This window comes from Panthera leo, chromosome A2 (genome assembly GCF_018350215.1).
Source record: "Panthera leo isolate Ple1 chromosome A2, P.leo_Ple1_pat1.1, whole genome shotgun sequence".
In the NCBI taxonomy this organism is placed as follows: Eukaryota; Metazoa; Chordata; class Mammalia; order Carnivora; family Felidae; genus Panthera; species Panthera leo.
This window is the reverse complement of record NC_056680.1, coordinates 15,887,244-15,904,361: the sequence shown is the minus strand read 5'-3', so window position 1 is coordinate 15,904,361 and position 17,118 is coordinate 15,887,244. Positions and strand designations below refer to the sequence as shown.

Here is a 17,118-nt window from a genome sequence, read left to right as displayed (position 1 = left end):
CTCTCCAGTTTCGGGAAACCGTGGCCTGAGTCAGGAGAGGAGTCAGTTGCTCACATCGGTGACGAATGAGTGACGTTCCAGGCTGTCTCTCTTTCGCGTTACATTGTAACACAAACAAAACTATGAGCCCCCGAGTGTTTTTGTTGGAGCCGCACTCCCAGAAGCAGCCGTGATCAAGCGCCGATCCGCCTGGCGCTGAGCAGAGGGCGCGTTCCGCCGGGCCTGCCAAACCCGTCCCCGAGACACGGTTCTGCCCGTGTCTGTGTCTGCTGGTGGGTTTTTAACAACAAAACTCAGCTGTACTTTGTCCCCCCATCTCAGGACCAGCAGTTCCCTAGAAACTAAGGCGACGGCTGAGCAAACAAGCCGACGTGGGCTGGTTGGTGATTATTGGCAACAGATTCCATGAGCAAATACCGCTTCCGTCGGGGCCACTGTTGGAAGTGGGGGTGCAGGCGTGGCCACTCGGCTTCCTGGCGGGGGCCGCCCTCTGATGGCCCCGAGGGTTCGAATGGGCGGGGGGAGGGGCTGTCCCTGGGACAGAAGCCTGGTTTGAGGAAGCTGTTCCCTTCTCAAGCCTTCTTTTGCACGTTCACTCCTCATGTCTCGCGCATCACCGCTCAGTTCCAACCTCAATACGTTCTTTTGTGCACTGACATCCTCGGGCAACAGCGAGTGGCCTGTACCTAATGAGTAAACATTGTCCCCAAATGCACACAAGCCCCTGAGGCTTGTGAATGTGCCCGTTGTTCTTGCGGCCGGGGTGGACATTTCCTGCTCTTTCTCTCATGCGGAGGCCACGGTGGGGTCAATAATCAATCACGAACGAGTTTTAGACGTGAAACCGGAAGAGACAGGCTCTGCGTTCGACACGGGCCGTACGGAGAAAACTTCAGCCTCCTCCGGAGCTCCTGTGCAAGGAAAGAACCAACGTCCGTGACCAGTGAGATGAGCCAGAGGCCGGAACGGGAGCTTGTCTGCGCCCCACGGCCACGGGCACGGGAGGGGCGGGGGGCACGGAGGTCAGAGTGGGGCTTGAAGGAGTGGTCAGGAGAGCCGCGGAGCCCCAGACTCCCAGCCCGTGACAATGACCCACGGACAGGATGCGGAGTGTTTCGTGAGCCCTGGAGCCAGAAATGGTATTTTGCGTCGCTAGACAGCAGCATTATCCTGGGGGAGAAAAATGGACCCATGCTCCAAAATAAATTTTAAGTCAAGTGCCAGACTTCTATCTTTGACTCCTGTGGTGCCAGAGCCACTCTGGGTGGGAGTGAGTCAGGGGGCTTCTCCCATCACCCCCCGTCCAGAGGTCTGAAGGTCCGTCTTACTGACAGCGTGCAAAACGGAACTTCTGGTCTACCACTCCCCATCTGCAGTCTTCCCATTCTCAGCAATGCGAATCCGTTCTTGTAGTTCCTCTGGCCGCCCCCCACAATAGTCTGTCTGCTCCCCTCCTGCCCCTCCCTCTTAGTCTCTTCCCAGCCCCCCAAAGGCCCCTCTCTCCCCCAGGGTGAATGCAAACGTTCTTCCGGTTGCTCTCAAGGACCCCCAATTCCTGGTCCCTGTAACCTCTCCCTCGCTCACTTGCTTCTAACCAGGCCCACCTTGTGGAGGTTGCTGGAAGATGCCAGGGTGGGGGAGTGTGAGGGCTTTCCAGCCCCTTCCGGAGCTGCCCCAGTACCACTCTTGTCTGTCATCCTTGGGGGCAGGGATCAAGTCTGATGCGTGTTGATGACCTACAACACTTGACAAGGGCCTGGCCCAGAGCAAATGCTCTGTGAGGACATCTTTGGCTGAAGGGAACCCTGCCTCTCCCCGCTCTCCTCTCTCCACCTCGTGCAAGAGGTCAGGAGGCCAGAGTCCACCTCGCCCTACCCAGGCAGGTCTAGGGAGGCCACATGCCCCTTCTGTGCACAGAGGCTCCATTTTTAAAATGGTGTCAGGGGAACCAAGCAGCTCTGATAGGGTCTGATTTTTTGGTCAGCTTATTTCATGGGCGCAACGTCAAGCCAAAATATTTCCAAATATCCTGGAAATTGCTCACTTCCCTGGCTCTTTCCTCCATTTCCAAAGAGCCATCAGGTTCTGCTTCATCTACCAGGTCCCCATCTACTTTGCCAACCACTTCCTCGTTCTATAAGTCATCTGCCTTTATGTCCTCACAGTGGCCCTCTGGCATCTGTGTTGTATCCTGCCGCTGCTTTCCCATCAAGGTGTCACTTCCCTGGTGACCAGGGCACGGTGGTTGAGAACCAGCTGGGCCTGGACTCACGTGGACTTACTTGGACCCAATCCCTGGCGCTATCCATGGCCCCTGCCATCGCCTGCTGATGGGCAAAGCACGTCACCTGTCCTTAGCCACCAATACAGTGACCTTCAGCTCTCGGGGAAGAGACCAAGTGGCCTGAAGGGCTCCAGGAAAGCTTCCCCGGTAGCCCGGGGAAGCTTGCAAGTGGGAAGGAGAAGGCATCGTGGAGCAGAGGCAGGACCTGAGAGCCGAGAGGCAGGAGGCTGGGAGATAGACCAGACAGTGCCGAGGAGAGTGACTGGGGCTGTGGGGCTGAAGGAAAGGGGCAGGGGTGATGTGAGACAGACAGATGTAGCGAGAGGACAAGGCAGAGAGAAATCTGAAGATGGAGAAAGAGCTAGAAGTGATACCAGAGAGAGAATGCAGGAACAACAGAGAGTTACAGACAGATAACAGGATGGGACCAGGGATCAGAAAGACAGATGTCCTGGGTCAAGCATGGGGGACACGCTGCTTGGTTCAGCTTCAAGAGGGAGATGGTGGGAAAGCAGCTCCCACTCTGTCCTTGGTCCTACCTGCGCCCCCTCCCCTTCCCTGGCCCCTCCCTCCCCCCCTGAGTGCTTAGTCTCTAAGGGTTTGGAGATTTTCTTCTTTTTGTTACTGATTTCTAGCTTGATCTGATTTTGATCAGAGAACATATTTTGGATGATTTCGATTTCTTTATATTTGTTGAAGTTTGTTTTACGTGTCCCGGGACACGCGCAGTCTTGGTGAACGTGCCGTGGGAACTGGAGAAGAATTGTGTTCTGCTGCTGTTGGGCCGAGGGCTTCATAAATGTTGCCTACGTCCTGTTGGTTGATGGTGATGTCGGGTTCTTTTGCACCCTTGCTGATCTGCTGTCCCTTTGTTCTCTCAGTTGTTGGGAGAGGGGTTCGATGTCTCCCATTATAATTGTGGATTTGTCTATTTCTTCTTTCGGTTCTATTGGTTTTTGCTCCATGTATTTTGCAGCCCCGTTTTTTGGTGCATGCACGTTCAGGATTGCTATGATCTCTTGGTGTATTGACCCTTTTATCCTCATGCAATGTCCCTCTGTCCCCCAACAGTCTTCTTTGCTCTGAATTTAACTTTATCTGGTATCAATACAGCCACTGCTACTTTCTTTTTATTAATATTTACATGATATATGTTTTTTTTTATCCTTTTACTTTCAACCTAGCTAGGTTGTTATATTTTCTAGTGAGTTTCTTATAGACAGCTGACAGCTGGGTTATGTCTTTTTTAAAACTACTCTGCCAATCGTAGTCTTTTAATTGGAGTGTTTATTTACATCTGATATAACTATTGATATACTAGCGTTACCTCTGCGATTTTATTTTTTTGTTTCCTTTGTTTTTACGTTTTCATTGTTTTCTTTTCCTACCGTCCTGTGGGTGACTTAAACATTTTTCACAATTCCATTTTGATTTATCTGTGGTGTTTTTGAGTGTATCTCCTTGTATAGTTTACTTAGTGGTCGCTCTAGGAATTACTTTGCATACACGATTTATCATAATCCACTGGCTTGTTGGGCTGAGTAATGGTCCCCAAAGATGTCCATGTCCTAATTCCCAGAACCTACAAATATGTTACCTTATGTGGCAAAAGGGACTTTGCAGGTATGATTAAATTAAAGATCTTGAGCTGGGGAGAGTATTCTGGATTATCCAAATGGACCCAATGGGATCACAGTGCTTTTATAAGGAGGCAGGGGAGTCAGAGACAGAGGTGTCACAATGGGAACAGAATTAGGAGTAATGTGAGGCCAAGACCCAAGGAACTCAGTCAACCTCTAGAGGCTGGAAATGGTAAGAGAATGGATTCCCCTGAGAATCTCCAGAAGGAACACAGCTATGTGTTCTTTAGCTCACTGAGGGTGATCTGAACTTCTACCTTTAGAACTTTAGGATGATAAATTTGTGTTGTTTTGAGCCACAATAGCTATCCTCCCCAGGGGTTTTTGGCTGTACTTGGGGCGGGGGGGGCGGGTAGGGAGAGATGTGTCTGCTTCATCTTGATCCAGAACTGGAAGGCGGACATGCTGGTTTGAGGTGCTGCTGGGACCCCCAGGCTGACCTGCCCAGCTCATGGTTGAGCACACCTCCATCAGGGGAGACGAGAGCTCTGGGTGGGCAATGCAGTCCTGGGAGCGTTCAGCACAGAGAGGGTAGTTCAATCCAAAGGAGAAGGGGGGATGAGCTTCCTCTGGGACAGAGCCTAGGGAGAAGAGAGGAGGGGCAAGGAAAAAAGCCGTGGAACCGCTGTCAGGTCTGTGGTTTCCAGAGAGTTCCTTGGGGTCGAGAGAGGCGGGAGGGTGTCAAGAGCTGAGGCAGGAGCCCAGGACCATCTCCTGACCACAGAATGGAAAGGGACGCATGGGCACGAGAGGCAGGATGCAGGAAGGCTGGGTGCATTTGGGCAGCAGATAGCACCGAGCGAGTGAAGGAGAGGGGGAATCCGAAAACACACACAAGTATTGATCTAGAGAGATTGGGAGCCAGGCCCAGGCCTGCCAGACTGGAGGGAAGAGAAAGCTATAAGGGGGCAGGAGTGCACGGAGAAGGGGCAGGAAGGACCAGCAGAGAGAAGCTCTTTGATTGCTGAGTTTCCTTTACGAATGAGGCAACATTGGGCAACAATGTTATTGGTCAGAGCCTTGCTCCCCGTACCCCGCCCCCCCCGCCCCCCCCAGCTTCCCCCAACCCTCCCTCAAACACCACACACGCCAGGATGGGGGGTTGGTTTCAGCTCTCTCTTCAAGAGGGCCAAGCAGGCGGCTGACTTTTGTCTTTTCCCAGATGGATTTCTCTGGAAGTTGTTAATACTTTATGGAGGAAGATTTTGCTTGGGCTCAAGACCCATTTGGTGGATCCGGAAAAGGGGGCATCTTGCTCCCGGCCTCTGCCCCTCCTTTCACTCCACGTGAGCACACAGGAGGTTAAGGAGGAGCAGACAGGGTGACCCAGAGAGAACCCGGCTAGTGCTCTCTGCACCCTTGGCAGAGTGCAAGTTCAGTGATAACATCCATTTGTGGGATTGAATAGCGCACCTCACGTGCAGGCACCCCCTATAGGGACCTGGGTTAGTGCAAGCTTTACCTCTGGTTTCAGCTGAACCAAAGTAGGTGGGGGGTGGTGGGGTGGGGAGGAAGGGGACTGACTCTGGAGCTGGGAGGGAGAGGTGGGGGGACGGGAAGGGTGGGTGTCGCTGGAGAGAAGAGAGCACCGAGAAGGAGCTAGAAGGAGAGGTCATGCCAGTGGGCCTCTGGCTGCAAACCAATTCCCTAAAATAAGAGTATCTCTGGCCTGGAGAGGGGGGTGCATTAGAGCTGGGAGGGGTCTGGCCCCCCTGCCTCCGCAGTCCTTTCAGCTCATGTCTGCTATTTCCCCGGTGCTCTCCTGGTGCTCCCCCTGCCTCGTCTTTGGAAGCTGATTCAGGCTGTGGGGGAGGGGAAGAGGGCTTTCAGTAGAAGGGGGTCTTAGCCTCCCTGTAGGAGAGGGGCCGGGTGCTGGGCATGACGGAGGAATCTCTCCCCCAGCTTTTCCCATCACCCCCCTCCCCCTCACTCCCCCCCCTCCCCCCAGCTGCTGTCCTCATACTGAGGCTGCTCAGATGCTGTACAGGGCAGGCCAGGGGCAGGACTAGAATGCCCCACCTGCTGGGAGGTTTCTGCAGGGCACAGACTGGGGAGAAGGAAAGATGGGGTGGCCGCCCCCACACCTGCCGCGCTGGAGCTCAGCGCCCCGGTCACCCTCACAGGCCAGCCTTCCTACCTCGTGAGGATGAGAAGGGTGCTGTCAGACTTGTAACCGAAGGATTTGGGGGTGGGGATTTTGGCCTCTCCACCTGCCTCTTTTCACACTTACCCACTGAACGATCCCCCCCCCCACACCCCCCCCCCCCCCCCGCGAGGCTCTCCTCTGGGCCAGGCCGTGAGCGGACCTTTGTCCTTGAGGATCCAGAGATGGGTCCGCTGCGGCCCTTTCCTCCAAGAGCTGGGCATCCGGGGGCAGGTACAGGCAGGTGGGTCAGTGCTACAAGCACCTCGACAGAAGGAGGCTCAGCCGGGGTCGGCAGGGAGGAGAGGGGAAGAGGCCGGGATCAGACAGGGGCGCGGAGAAGAAGCTGGAGAGGAGGGCGGGGTAAGACCCACACTCGAGAAAATGCGGGCAGCTGAGGGCAGCCACGTGCTCTGTTAGAAGGAGGGGCATGTGGGAAAAATAACTCTGCCCTGGTCTCCGCTCCGGGGGCCACCTCCCCCTGCCCGCCTGCTCCCCCCGGACGCCCATGCCCAGCCAAAGCCCACTCATCGGGGGCTCGTGAGTGTCTGCTGAGCATTTCATAAGCATCTCAAACACCAGAGTTTAACTCTGCCCACTTCATGAGGTGGGTATCATGTTTATGCCTCTTTGACCCGCGGGGAAACTGAGGCTTAGACAGGTTACGAGACTAGCACGGGTCCAGGTGGCTATTTAGAGTGGAGCCGGTTCTCCCGTGCTTCTAACCTTGTGTCCCTGTGCCCGCCGGCCCGAGAGGCTGTCCGGTGAAGCAGTGAATGGGGGGGGGGGGTTGCGGAAGAGATGTCTACTTGGGAGTAGGTGGGGCTGGCCACTCCCGGCCTCGGGGAGCTGGGGAGGAGCAGCGCCGGCCTTGCCCAGCGGGATGGAGACCCACAGTGGCTCCTGGCTCCTCCGGGAGCCCGCTCAAGCTCCTTCTCCTTCCCGCCAGAATGCGGCCCCCTGGGACAGGGGGCTGCGGTGGCCTCAGGCTCAGGTGCTTCCTTCCCGGGGCTTTCTCTGGCAGGGACCTCATTCCTGCTGGGAAGAAATTTGCATGGTTGACGCTGGGCCAGCCCCTGCCACCTTCCAGACTGCCCTTGACTGGCACCTTCCAGGAAGACTTTCCCTGGGCCTGGCCTGCTGCGCATTCTCATCTCCGTGGATACGGTGATTAGGAGTTCGTGGAGTTGGGATTTCTGCCAGGGACATGGGGTTCTATTCTGGCTGGGAGAATGGAAATCTGCAAGTGGAAAAGCCAATTTCCACTGCCCCTCGGACCATCGGGCAGAACGGTGCAGTGGCACTCAGGAGGTCTGTGGGGTGCTGGCCCTGTGAAGGGAGGGTCCAGAGGGGCAGGGAGGGTCCCAGGAAGGGAGGGTCCTGATTACGAGGGGAGGTAGGTGAGGAGGAGAAGGAGGAAGAGTGCTGTCCAAGGAGACAGAAGCTCTTTGTCTCTGTGGGTTCTTTGTAAATTAGGCAAGCTTTGGCAACAAGACATATTAGTTAATAAAGCCACCATTTTCCTGCCCGCCACCCTTCAGCTCAGCTTCTCTCCCCATAGCAGCCCCCACCGCCCACCGACACACCTGAAGACTCTCCAGGGCCTTCGGCCACATGCAGGGGGCCGCCTTGGGGCCGAACGTTAGGGCCTTGTTCAGGAAATCATGACCATCACACTGGCCAACGAGCAGGGGGTTCTCTGTCCACCTCATCCTCAGTTTTGCTCGCTTTCTGCTCTCCCTTCAGGGTGGTCAGCAAAGGAAGGGTCGATAGCAATAGAGGATCACTGGATAAGGGTCAGGGGTCCGTGGTGGATTTCTAGATCTGACCAACTGGGTGACCGTGAGCAAGTTGCCTTGCCTGATTCCGCCCCATTTGGAAAGCAGGCCTAATGAGGCAGGTCACGGTGCTTCGATGAGGACCAAAAGCCCCGGCCGATGTGCGGAAGCATCTGGATAGCGCCTCTGCTCCACAGAAGGGGCTCAGGACCTGTGGGTTTTCCTTCCTGCCGAGATCAAGAGCTAGGGGTATCCCCGGATCTCGGCTTGTGCATCCTGAGCTCTCAGGGAGTTCTGGGCCCTTGAGGGTGACGGATTGGTTGTGGGCCTCAGGGGAGACTCAGGGTTTTGGGTTATTATGTTGTCTCTCTCCTGGGATGGCACCCCAGCCCCAGATACCCACGCTAACGTGGGCACTGCATGCCTCCAAACAGGGACAGACCCAGGCAGCGATGTGCTGTGAACTGGCTCTCCAGGAGGGAAAAATGCCCTGATGCATAGCGTTTGCTAGTTTCCATGGTGTAAATCCTCCCACCATGAATGATTTCAAGCTACTGATGGTCCAACAACCCGCCACGAAATTCCTAAATATTTAACAGGTGGCTCTCTGCCCAGCCGGTAACCTCACACATCGGCAGGGGCAGGATCCCTGGTCTGGGGTCTCTCCTGTTGGCCAGGCTGGAGCCCCCGGGTGAGTAGCTATCTCAAGAACTCCTTTTCTCTCGTCTATTCTATCTAGAGTGGGTTCTGCCCAGATCGGGGGTTCTTCCCAGAGCTCCTCTTGGGTTTGAAGCTAGAGGACTCCATAGAGGGCAAGGTGCGGGGCTTACGGCATGCCTGTGGGGAAGGGCTTACCTTGTGCCAGTCCTTGTCCCGGCCAAGGGTCCCCGTGTGAATTTCAGGGGTGGAGAGGAAGCCAGGATGCGGGAGAAGTTAGCTGACTTCCCTCGCCTGCCTGCCAAACACCAGCTCCCGCCACCGCCCAGCGGTTTGTACCACAGCCACCTGGCTTCGCACTCCTTATACTCACGCCATGCCACCGTCTCAGCATTGGGAAACCCGTCCCCTGCTTCCCTGCAGGCTGTGCACGATCTGGCCCCGCTGTTCAACGCCGGGCAAACAGGCAAATTAATGACTCCATGAACACTGGCTCTGGGGAGGCCCTGGCATAGCCAGCTCTGGGCCTCGCTGTCTTTCAGACTCGACACACTGCCAACAGGATCCCTCACCCACTTCCTGGCCTTCCTCCCCATTCATTCACTCATTCATTCAACCAGTATTGATCATCAGCTGCCCATCACACATACAGGGCTAGCTCGTCAGAGGATTTGAGGACCACTCTGAGGCTCTCTGTTTGGAGGGCTTGGTGGAGGGTGGTAGGAAATCCGAGAGAAGACACCGGGCTGGAGGGGGGGTGGATGCGTTTCGTTTCAGACGCACCGAGTTTCGGTACCTACAGGCCCTGTGAGAGGAGTGGTTCAGAGGCAGACAGACACGTGGTGTGGCGCTCAGGATAGAGGAGGTGACTTTGCTAATCCTTCTTGCGAGAAGAGTTCCCGGCCAGAAAGCCCCGAGTATTTTCCCGTTGTTCCTCGCGCTCAGCTAATTGGTCACGGCGTGCTCAAGCTCCCGAGCCTTTACTCCGCTGTTTCCTCCACCTGAATATTCTCCTTACAGAAATGCTGTCCTTTCTCCAGGTACCCGGGTCAAATGTTCTTCCTTGAACTCTTCTGGAACCCTCGTGACGGGAACTGGTCGGTCATTTCTCCTGCCATCCTCACCTTTTTTTTTTTTTTTTTTTAAGATTAAAAAAGAAATGCTTATTTATTTTAGAGAGACAGAGTGCGAGCGAGGGAGGGGCAGAGGGAGAGGGAAACACAGAATCCAAAGCAGGTTCCGGGCTCCCAGCTGTCAGCACAGAGCCTGATGGGGGGCTTGAACTCATGAACCACGAGATCATGACCTGAGCCGGGGTCGGACGCTCAACCCACTGGGCCACCCAGGTGGTCCCCACCCTCACTTTGTTTATGCTGCCTGGTCTTTTCCCAGGTGCCTGTGCCTGGCCCCCGCTCCTTGACTGTGCTGTGGGCTCCTGAGTGCAAGGACAGCCCCCTCTTCTCCGTGTCCCTCCTGGAACTCACCAGTTCTGACATGCATGAATGAATGCTGATAATACATCAGTTGAACCTCGTCGTCTTTTGGGTAGATCCCTCCCTTATTATCAGCTTCCTCTGTGGATGGAGCCCTGCTCTGCGTGTGTGCAGCTGAGCACATGCCTGGCCTGGGGCTGGGCCATTCCCTGCAGACACAGCATAAAACAGTCTGCCCTGTGGCCTAATGGATCCCAGTCCTGCCTCGAGGTCATCCCTGAAACTCAGCCTGCTGGTCGTGGCCGCAGGTTCTCTGTGTCCCTGCCAATGCTGTAGCAGACATAAGAGGGTCTAGGGGCCCCTCATCTCACAATCCACCTTTTTTTAGAATTTGCACTCAGGGACAGACACGTGGGATGTGACATTTCTTCATTCTTCTACAATCATGGAAAGGCAGAGCCGAGTTGTTGATTGAGGCACAAAGATGCTTCGGCACTCTCGAGAATTAGTCAATTGCGTGTTTCTTCACCAATTTTGAAATGGCTTATTGCAATTATTGATGAAAGCAACTTTCAAGGTTGTGACACTATGTTTCCAAACCACAGGAGACCCTGGATCTGTCACCCCCAAACCCAGGTGTTGCTTCTAGGGCTGAACCCCAGTCCCCACTCTCGTGTCCGGGCAGCAGGGTGCCCGATCAGACCTTACTCTGTGCCTGGCCAGGCTCCACACCTGGGGCAGAGGGGGCCCGCGGATTCCTTGAGGGTCTCACGGATTCGGGCCAGGTCTGCTTCTTCGTGGCCGAGAGCCTGCTGTACCCCCACCCTACACAGTGCTGCCTCCCTAGCTACTGCCCGGCGGCTCCAGGAAATCCTTGGTGCACCACGTAAGCAAACAGCCCAAAGCAACTTGCCCGGATGAGCAGATTCCAGACTAATGTATTGGCAAGATGGACCTGGCAAGAGCCAATGTCCAGGTGCCTCTGATCTCCCTCCCTCCTGCTGCCTTACTTCTTCACTTCATATCTCTGGGCGCCGAGTTCACATGGATACGTACAGGACGGCCCGAACTTTCTGAGGCTGCAGGCGTGTCCCACGGCATGCGTGGCACCACACTCGGTGACCCCCCCCCCCCCCCCCAGGCACGGACATTTAATTTGCTTCCATTTGGTTAATGACACACAGTGCTGCCCCGGAGACCCTTGTATGTGAGCCTCTGTGCATCATGGGGGTGTATTTTTACAAGGTACATTCTCAGCAGAATCCTAGCTTTAGACTTTAAAAGCATCTTTCTGAAATACGGTCCGCTGATGCATGAGGACAAAAAGGGGGATTTATCAAAAAGAGGTTCCCACGATAGCCAACTATGGAAAGGGCCCAAATGTCCATCGACGGATGAATGGATAAGATGTGGTATCCATATATGATGGAATACTACTCAGCGATCCAAAAGAATGAAATCTTGCCATTTGCAACAACGTGGATGGAACTAGAGTGTTTTATGCTAAGGGAAATAAGTCAGTCAGAGAAAGACAAATACATGATTTCACTCATCCGTCGAATTTAAGAAAAAAAGCAGGTGAACATAGGAGACGGGAAGGAAAAATAAGATGAAAACAGAGAGGGAGGCAAACCATAAGAGACTCTTAAATACAGCGAACAAACTCAGGGTTGCTGGGGAAGGGGTGGGTGGGGAATGGGCTACATGGGCGATGGGTATTAAGGAGGGTACTTGTGATGGGCACTGGGTGTTGTATGTAAGTGATGAATCACTAAATTCTACTCCTGAAACCATTACTGCCCTATATGTTAACTAACTTGGATTTAAGCGAAAAAAATAAAAATAAAAATAAAATAAAAAACGAGGTGCCCATCTCCCACCTCATGCTGCCACAAAACAAAACAAAAATAAAACAAGAGTTAGGACAGCCTTCTCACTGGCAAATGAGGGGCCAAGGGGACAGCCGGTGGGCAGTGGGTGGCGGTCACTTCCTCTGAGACTGCTGGCTCTGGTTTCTGGGAGCTGTACTGTGTTCTCCGTGGGGCCAGGAGAGACCCGGTGGGCAGCTGGGGTCGGACTCTGGGCAGCGTCTGTCACCTCCGCTAGCTGTCCCAGGCCGCTGACCCCAGGCAGCTGGGTCCTCTGCAGAGTTGTGGGCTGGCTGCTGGCCGGGGTGCTGGGGAGGGGGGGGTCCCCCTGCCTTGACCAGCTCCCCCGCGCTTTAGACCCATCTGCTAAAGGCAAGGCGAGTCCCACAGTTTTGATCACAGATGATCACAGATGACCACAGATATTCCCCTTAGGATCCCGGCTCTGTGTCCAACGGTCTAGGAGGCGCTGAGACCAGAGGAAGGAGCAGACTCAGGGGCCGCGACTCCCCAGGGCTTGCAGACTGACAGAGGGAAAGACCACCCCAGTAAGCAGGCGGGACCAGCGGCACTGGGGCGGTGGGCTGGGTTTTCTGAGCGGCTTGGCACTGGTCCTTCTCCCCACCCACCACTGTTCCCCCTCACCACTACCCCCCTCTTGGTCTTGAGGAACCAGTTGGGGGTTGAGCGGGGGAGGGCAGGGGGTGCCGATTGGGCCACAGGGCGGGCCACACCCCGTGAGATCACCCAGCCCTGGATAAAGGGGTGCAGAGACTGCTCAGGTGGCAGAGCCTTCGTTCGCCGGTCGCCTCCGGAACCCAGAATGAAGCTAGTCTTTCCTGCCCTGCTGTTCCTTGGGGCCCTTGGTGAGTGCAGGGACTTGGGGGTGCGCCCGCCGGCTGGGCGCCGCGGTCGCCATAACCCGCGAGATGGGCGCGCGTGTCCCCGCGCCCTGCGGGGTGGGCGCCCGTGTGGCCGCGTCGCACGAGATGGGCTCCTGTGTCCCTGCGCCCCGCGGGGTTGGGCGCCCGAGTCCCCGCGTCGCACGAGATGGGCTCCTGTGTCCCTGCGCCCCGCGGGATCGGTGCCCCTCTGTCCCTGCGCCCCGCCGGGTGGGCGCCCAGAGCCTGCAGCGTGGGAGGCTGCGGGGGTGCGGGGGTGCTGGGGGTCTTGGGGCCGGGCCCCGCCCACCTGCCTGGGGAGGAGCCAGAGCCGAGCTCCTCCAGGCGGATCCGGGAGTTCCCAGAGCTGCGCAAAGCGTCCCAAAGAGCCTTCTGGGACCCTGTCCCATTGCGTCCCAGCAGGACCTCTGGTAGCCATAGGACTGTTGCAGGCTTTTTGCATGGGAGGAAAATGAGACCCAGAGAGCACGAGCGACTTGCCCAAGACACACAGGAGACGGGAGTCAGAAGCCAGCGCCGGCAGGGCTGTGCGACATGGGCAAGACAGAGCCCCAGTTTCTTCAGTTAAAAAACGAGTCCAGCCACCTGCCCACACAGTTGTGAGGTGGAGGCCGGCTGCCCGCTGCTCAACGGCGGGCCAAGGTGCGCACGTTTCCCACCCCGGAAGGGCAGCGCTGGTGGCACAGACAGCCCCCCACCCCCACCCACCCCACGGCCACCGGACCCCACTGTCAGAGGGTCTACGAGAAAGATGATTGATTTCTGTTCTATTTTTAAAGTTTATTTATTTTGAAAGAGAAAGAGTGTGCGCACGAGTCGGGGAGGGGCAGAGAAGAGAGAGAGGCAGAGAGAGAGAGAGAGAGGGAGAGGGAATCCCAAGGAGGCTCCGCACTGCCAGCACGGGTCCCAATGGAGGGCTCGAACTCACAAAACGTGAGATCATCACCTGAGCCGAACTCAAGAGTCTGATGCTTAACCGACTGAGCCACCCAGGGGCACCCCCCTCGTCCTGATTTCTGGTTTTCAATGTGCCCAGACGAGAATTATTTGAAACAATTTCTGGGAGTGTACAGAGGGCACTCACCAGTTGTAGACATCAGTGATGTTAATGTGTGAGGGCGGGGCTTCCGGCAGTGGAGGGGCGGAGCTGTGAGGGGCATGAGTGCCTGGGAAGTAAGTGGGGGGTCGGGGGAGAAGGACAGGTGTCTCCCAATTCCCAGGCCCCTGCCAGCCCAGGTCAGCCTCCTCTGAGCTGGGCGCTCCCTGGGTGGAAAAGACTAATAGGGCGCACAATGACCTTATGCCCCCAAACCTAGGGACTGTGAAGCCATCCCTGTCCCCACCTCTGGTCCCCTTCTCCAAGTTCCTTCCTATGGTATTGTCATCCCTGTCTTCTCTGAGGCAGGATCGGGTCTGCCAAGACGAACTTCCCTTCTGCCCCCTGACCTGGGGCTTGCTGGGTAGCACAGCACAGGGTTGGGGCTGCTTGGGAGAGATCGAGAAGCAGGAAACCTTGCTTTCCTGGATGTGGTCACAGGTCGCAGCCACAGATCCTGGCTCAGAGTTGCACCCTTGGGTTCCACTTTCATTTGAATCTTTGGTTGCCTCGCCCCCTCCCTTCACCCCCTCCCCCCTGCTGAATCTGCAGTTTAAGTCCTACAGTCAATAGAATGGTGGCTAGCATCCTAAAGTGTCACTGAAACCCTGTCGTCCCCTGCGGAAGGAGTGGCACCTGCCCTGGGGGATTCCTGCCCTGCCCCCATGGCTGTGCTGGCTGGCAGAGGCTGGCTGGGCCGAGAAGGGTAGCTCCATCCCAGCCCCTGCCCTTTGAGGTCAGAACACCGCATGTCTGCATGGAAGCAATCACAGGATGCCTACTTTCAAGAAGTTTCCATCCAGGCTCATGGGGGCAGCATCTGAGGGGCAGATAGTTCAGATGCTAGGTTGGGGATACAGGAGGGGCCAGCCCTACACCTGCTTTGGGGAACATATCATCTTGAGGGGGGGGATGTGTGGCTTCAGAGCCGGCTGGTGAGAGCTCTTGGTGGGGGGGGGGGATGAGCTTGTGGTGCACTTGGTGCCCCTGGGGTTTGGGGGGCTGGGACTGTGGATCTTGGAAAACCCCTCAGTGGTCCTTTAGTCTCCTAGTTCAGCCAAGGGAGAAATGAGCTCTACCCGTGGGTTCCCCATTCCTGCTGCTGTTCGTGCCCTCCCCCCACCTTGAAGCATGCCCTTCTGTTTGGCTCTCCCTCTTCACCCCCAGATCCCATCCGTCACCAAGCTAATTTCTGACACCAGCTCACTATTCCTGCTCCTTCTCCATTCCCAGTGCTTTTCTGCTTGGTTCCCGGCTTTCAGTCCACTCCCTCCCCCATTCTAGGCAGAGCCCTTATCTCTACTCTCTTCATGAGCGAGCTCTACTCCCTCTGGAACCAGACCTCCCCTGACCAGCTTGGAGGGCTTTCCACGCTCTGACCCCAAATCCTTTACTCACCCCATCTCCACTGCAGCCCGCTTCTAACCTAGCCAGCCTAAATAGACTGGCTAGCCTTGTGGCAAGAACAGGGCGAGCATCCTTAGCTTATCCTTAGCTTCCTCTTTTTTGACTTTTTTTTCCTCTCCGGATGGGAGGGGAGATCTTGTCCCGTCTGCTTACATGAGACACAGTGCTGTGTATACAGACTTCCAGTAAATGTTACTGGGTCACGAGTGGCTGGATAGGACCAGGTTAATATTTGTATGGCAGGACAGTTCCCTGAGGGCCTCGGGATCGATTACATCCTTTGGGATTTCCTGGGACGACGGTCAGTGGGGAAGGAGTGTGGCAGCATATGCCCCTGAGCCCCTGCTGACTCAGCCTGGGAGCCGCTGCCCTCCTCCCCTCACCCTCCCAGGGAGCCTCAAATACCTTGGCGGGTCTGACTGCGCAGGGGATGGTTCATGAACAGGAGGTAGCAGAGGGCTGCATGTTCCACTCTAAAGCGTATCCAAGTGGGAAAGGGGCTTTTGCAATCACGTGTGTGCACGTGTGTGTGAGAGAGAGAGAGAGATAGTTTTATCGAGCTATATTTTACATATCATAAGATTCACCTACTTCGAGTGTACAATTCAATGCTTTTTTTTTTAAATTTTTTTTTAATGTTTTTATTTATTTTTGAGACAGAGAGAGACAGAGCATGAATGGGGGAGGGTCAGAACGAGAGGGAGACACAGAATCTGAAGCAGGCTCCAGGCTCTGAGCTGTCAGCCCAGAGCCCGACGCGGGGCTCGAACTCACGGACCGCGAGATCGTGACCTGAGCCGAAGTCGGGCGCTTAACCGACTGAGCCACCCAGGCGCCCCTACAATTCAATGCTTTTTAGGAATTTTACGAAGAGGCACAACCATCACTGTAAAATCTTTTTAGTACATCTCCGCCCCGCTGATAAGATTCTTCATGTCCATTTAGAGTTACTCTCCTTTCCCACCCCAGCAGCCGGCCAATCGCTAGTTACGTTCTGTTTCATCAATTTGCCTTTTAGGACCTTTCACATACAAACGGAGTCATACAGCAGGTGGTGTCGTGTGTCTGGTTTCTTCCATTTAGCGTGAATGAGGCTCATTCATGTTGTAGTGCATACTGCTGGTTCTTTCCTTTTTACTGCCAAATCATACTCTGTTGTGTGCATGCACCGCATTTTGTCTAGCCATTCACCCGTGGCTGGACTTTCAGGCTGTCTCCACTTTTTGGCTTTCCTGAATAATGCCGCTGTGAATATTCATACAGGAGTCTTTATGCAGACATATGCTTTTATTTCTTTTGGGTACATATCTAGAAGTGGAATTCCTGGGTCAAAATGTTTAACATTTTGAGAAGCTGCCAATTTGTTTCCCAAAGTGGCTTCAACTGACTGAGCACCCCCCCGCCCCCCCAGGCACCTCTGTGTTTGTATTTTCTTAACTGACTTTTGAAACACAGAAGTTTTGGATTTTGAGAGGTCACTTTATCAAGTTTTTTCATTTATGGACTGTGCTGTTGGTGCCATGGCTGATTAAACTTTGCCTATCCCAAGCTTGCAAAGTTTTTCCCTGTGTTTCTTTCTAAAAGTTTAATTGTTTTATCTCTTATACTAAATTCTATGATCCACTTTCTGTGTATGGTGTGAGGTAGGGCTCTAAGTTAATCGTTTTTGTATGTGGATATATGTTATGCTAGGACCCTTTGTTAACAGACTGCCCTTCTGCCAATGAATTGCCTTAGTGCCTTTGTCTAAAATCAATTGAATGTACATATAAGCATTCTATTTCATTGATCTATATGTCTGTCTTTATGCTAATATCACACCCTTTTGATAACTTTGGCTTTATGGCATGTTTTGAAATTAGGAAGTAAAATTTCTCGAGGTTTGTTCTTTTTCAAAATTGTTTCACCAT

The 17,118-nt window shown here is 54.8% G+C and overlaps 1 protein-coding gene across 2 annotated transcripts in view; it reads left to right on the top strand.

Moving 5' to 3' along the window:
* The first annotated feature begins 12,562 nt into the window (after positions 1 to 12,562).
* LTF (lactotransferrin) overlaps positions 12,563 to 17,118 on the top strand; it is a 30,769-nt gene continuing 26,213 nt past the window's right edge. For both annotated transcript variants that reach the window (XM_042929109.1, XM_042929108.1), the window contains exon 1: positions 12,563 to 12,669. In XM_042929109.1, coding sequence (XP_042785043.1) covers positions 12,627 to 12,669 — 43 coding nt within the window. In that variant the 5' untranslated portion in view covers positions 12,563 to 12,626. The remainder of the gene's footprint in view (positions 12,670 to 17,118) is intronic.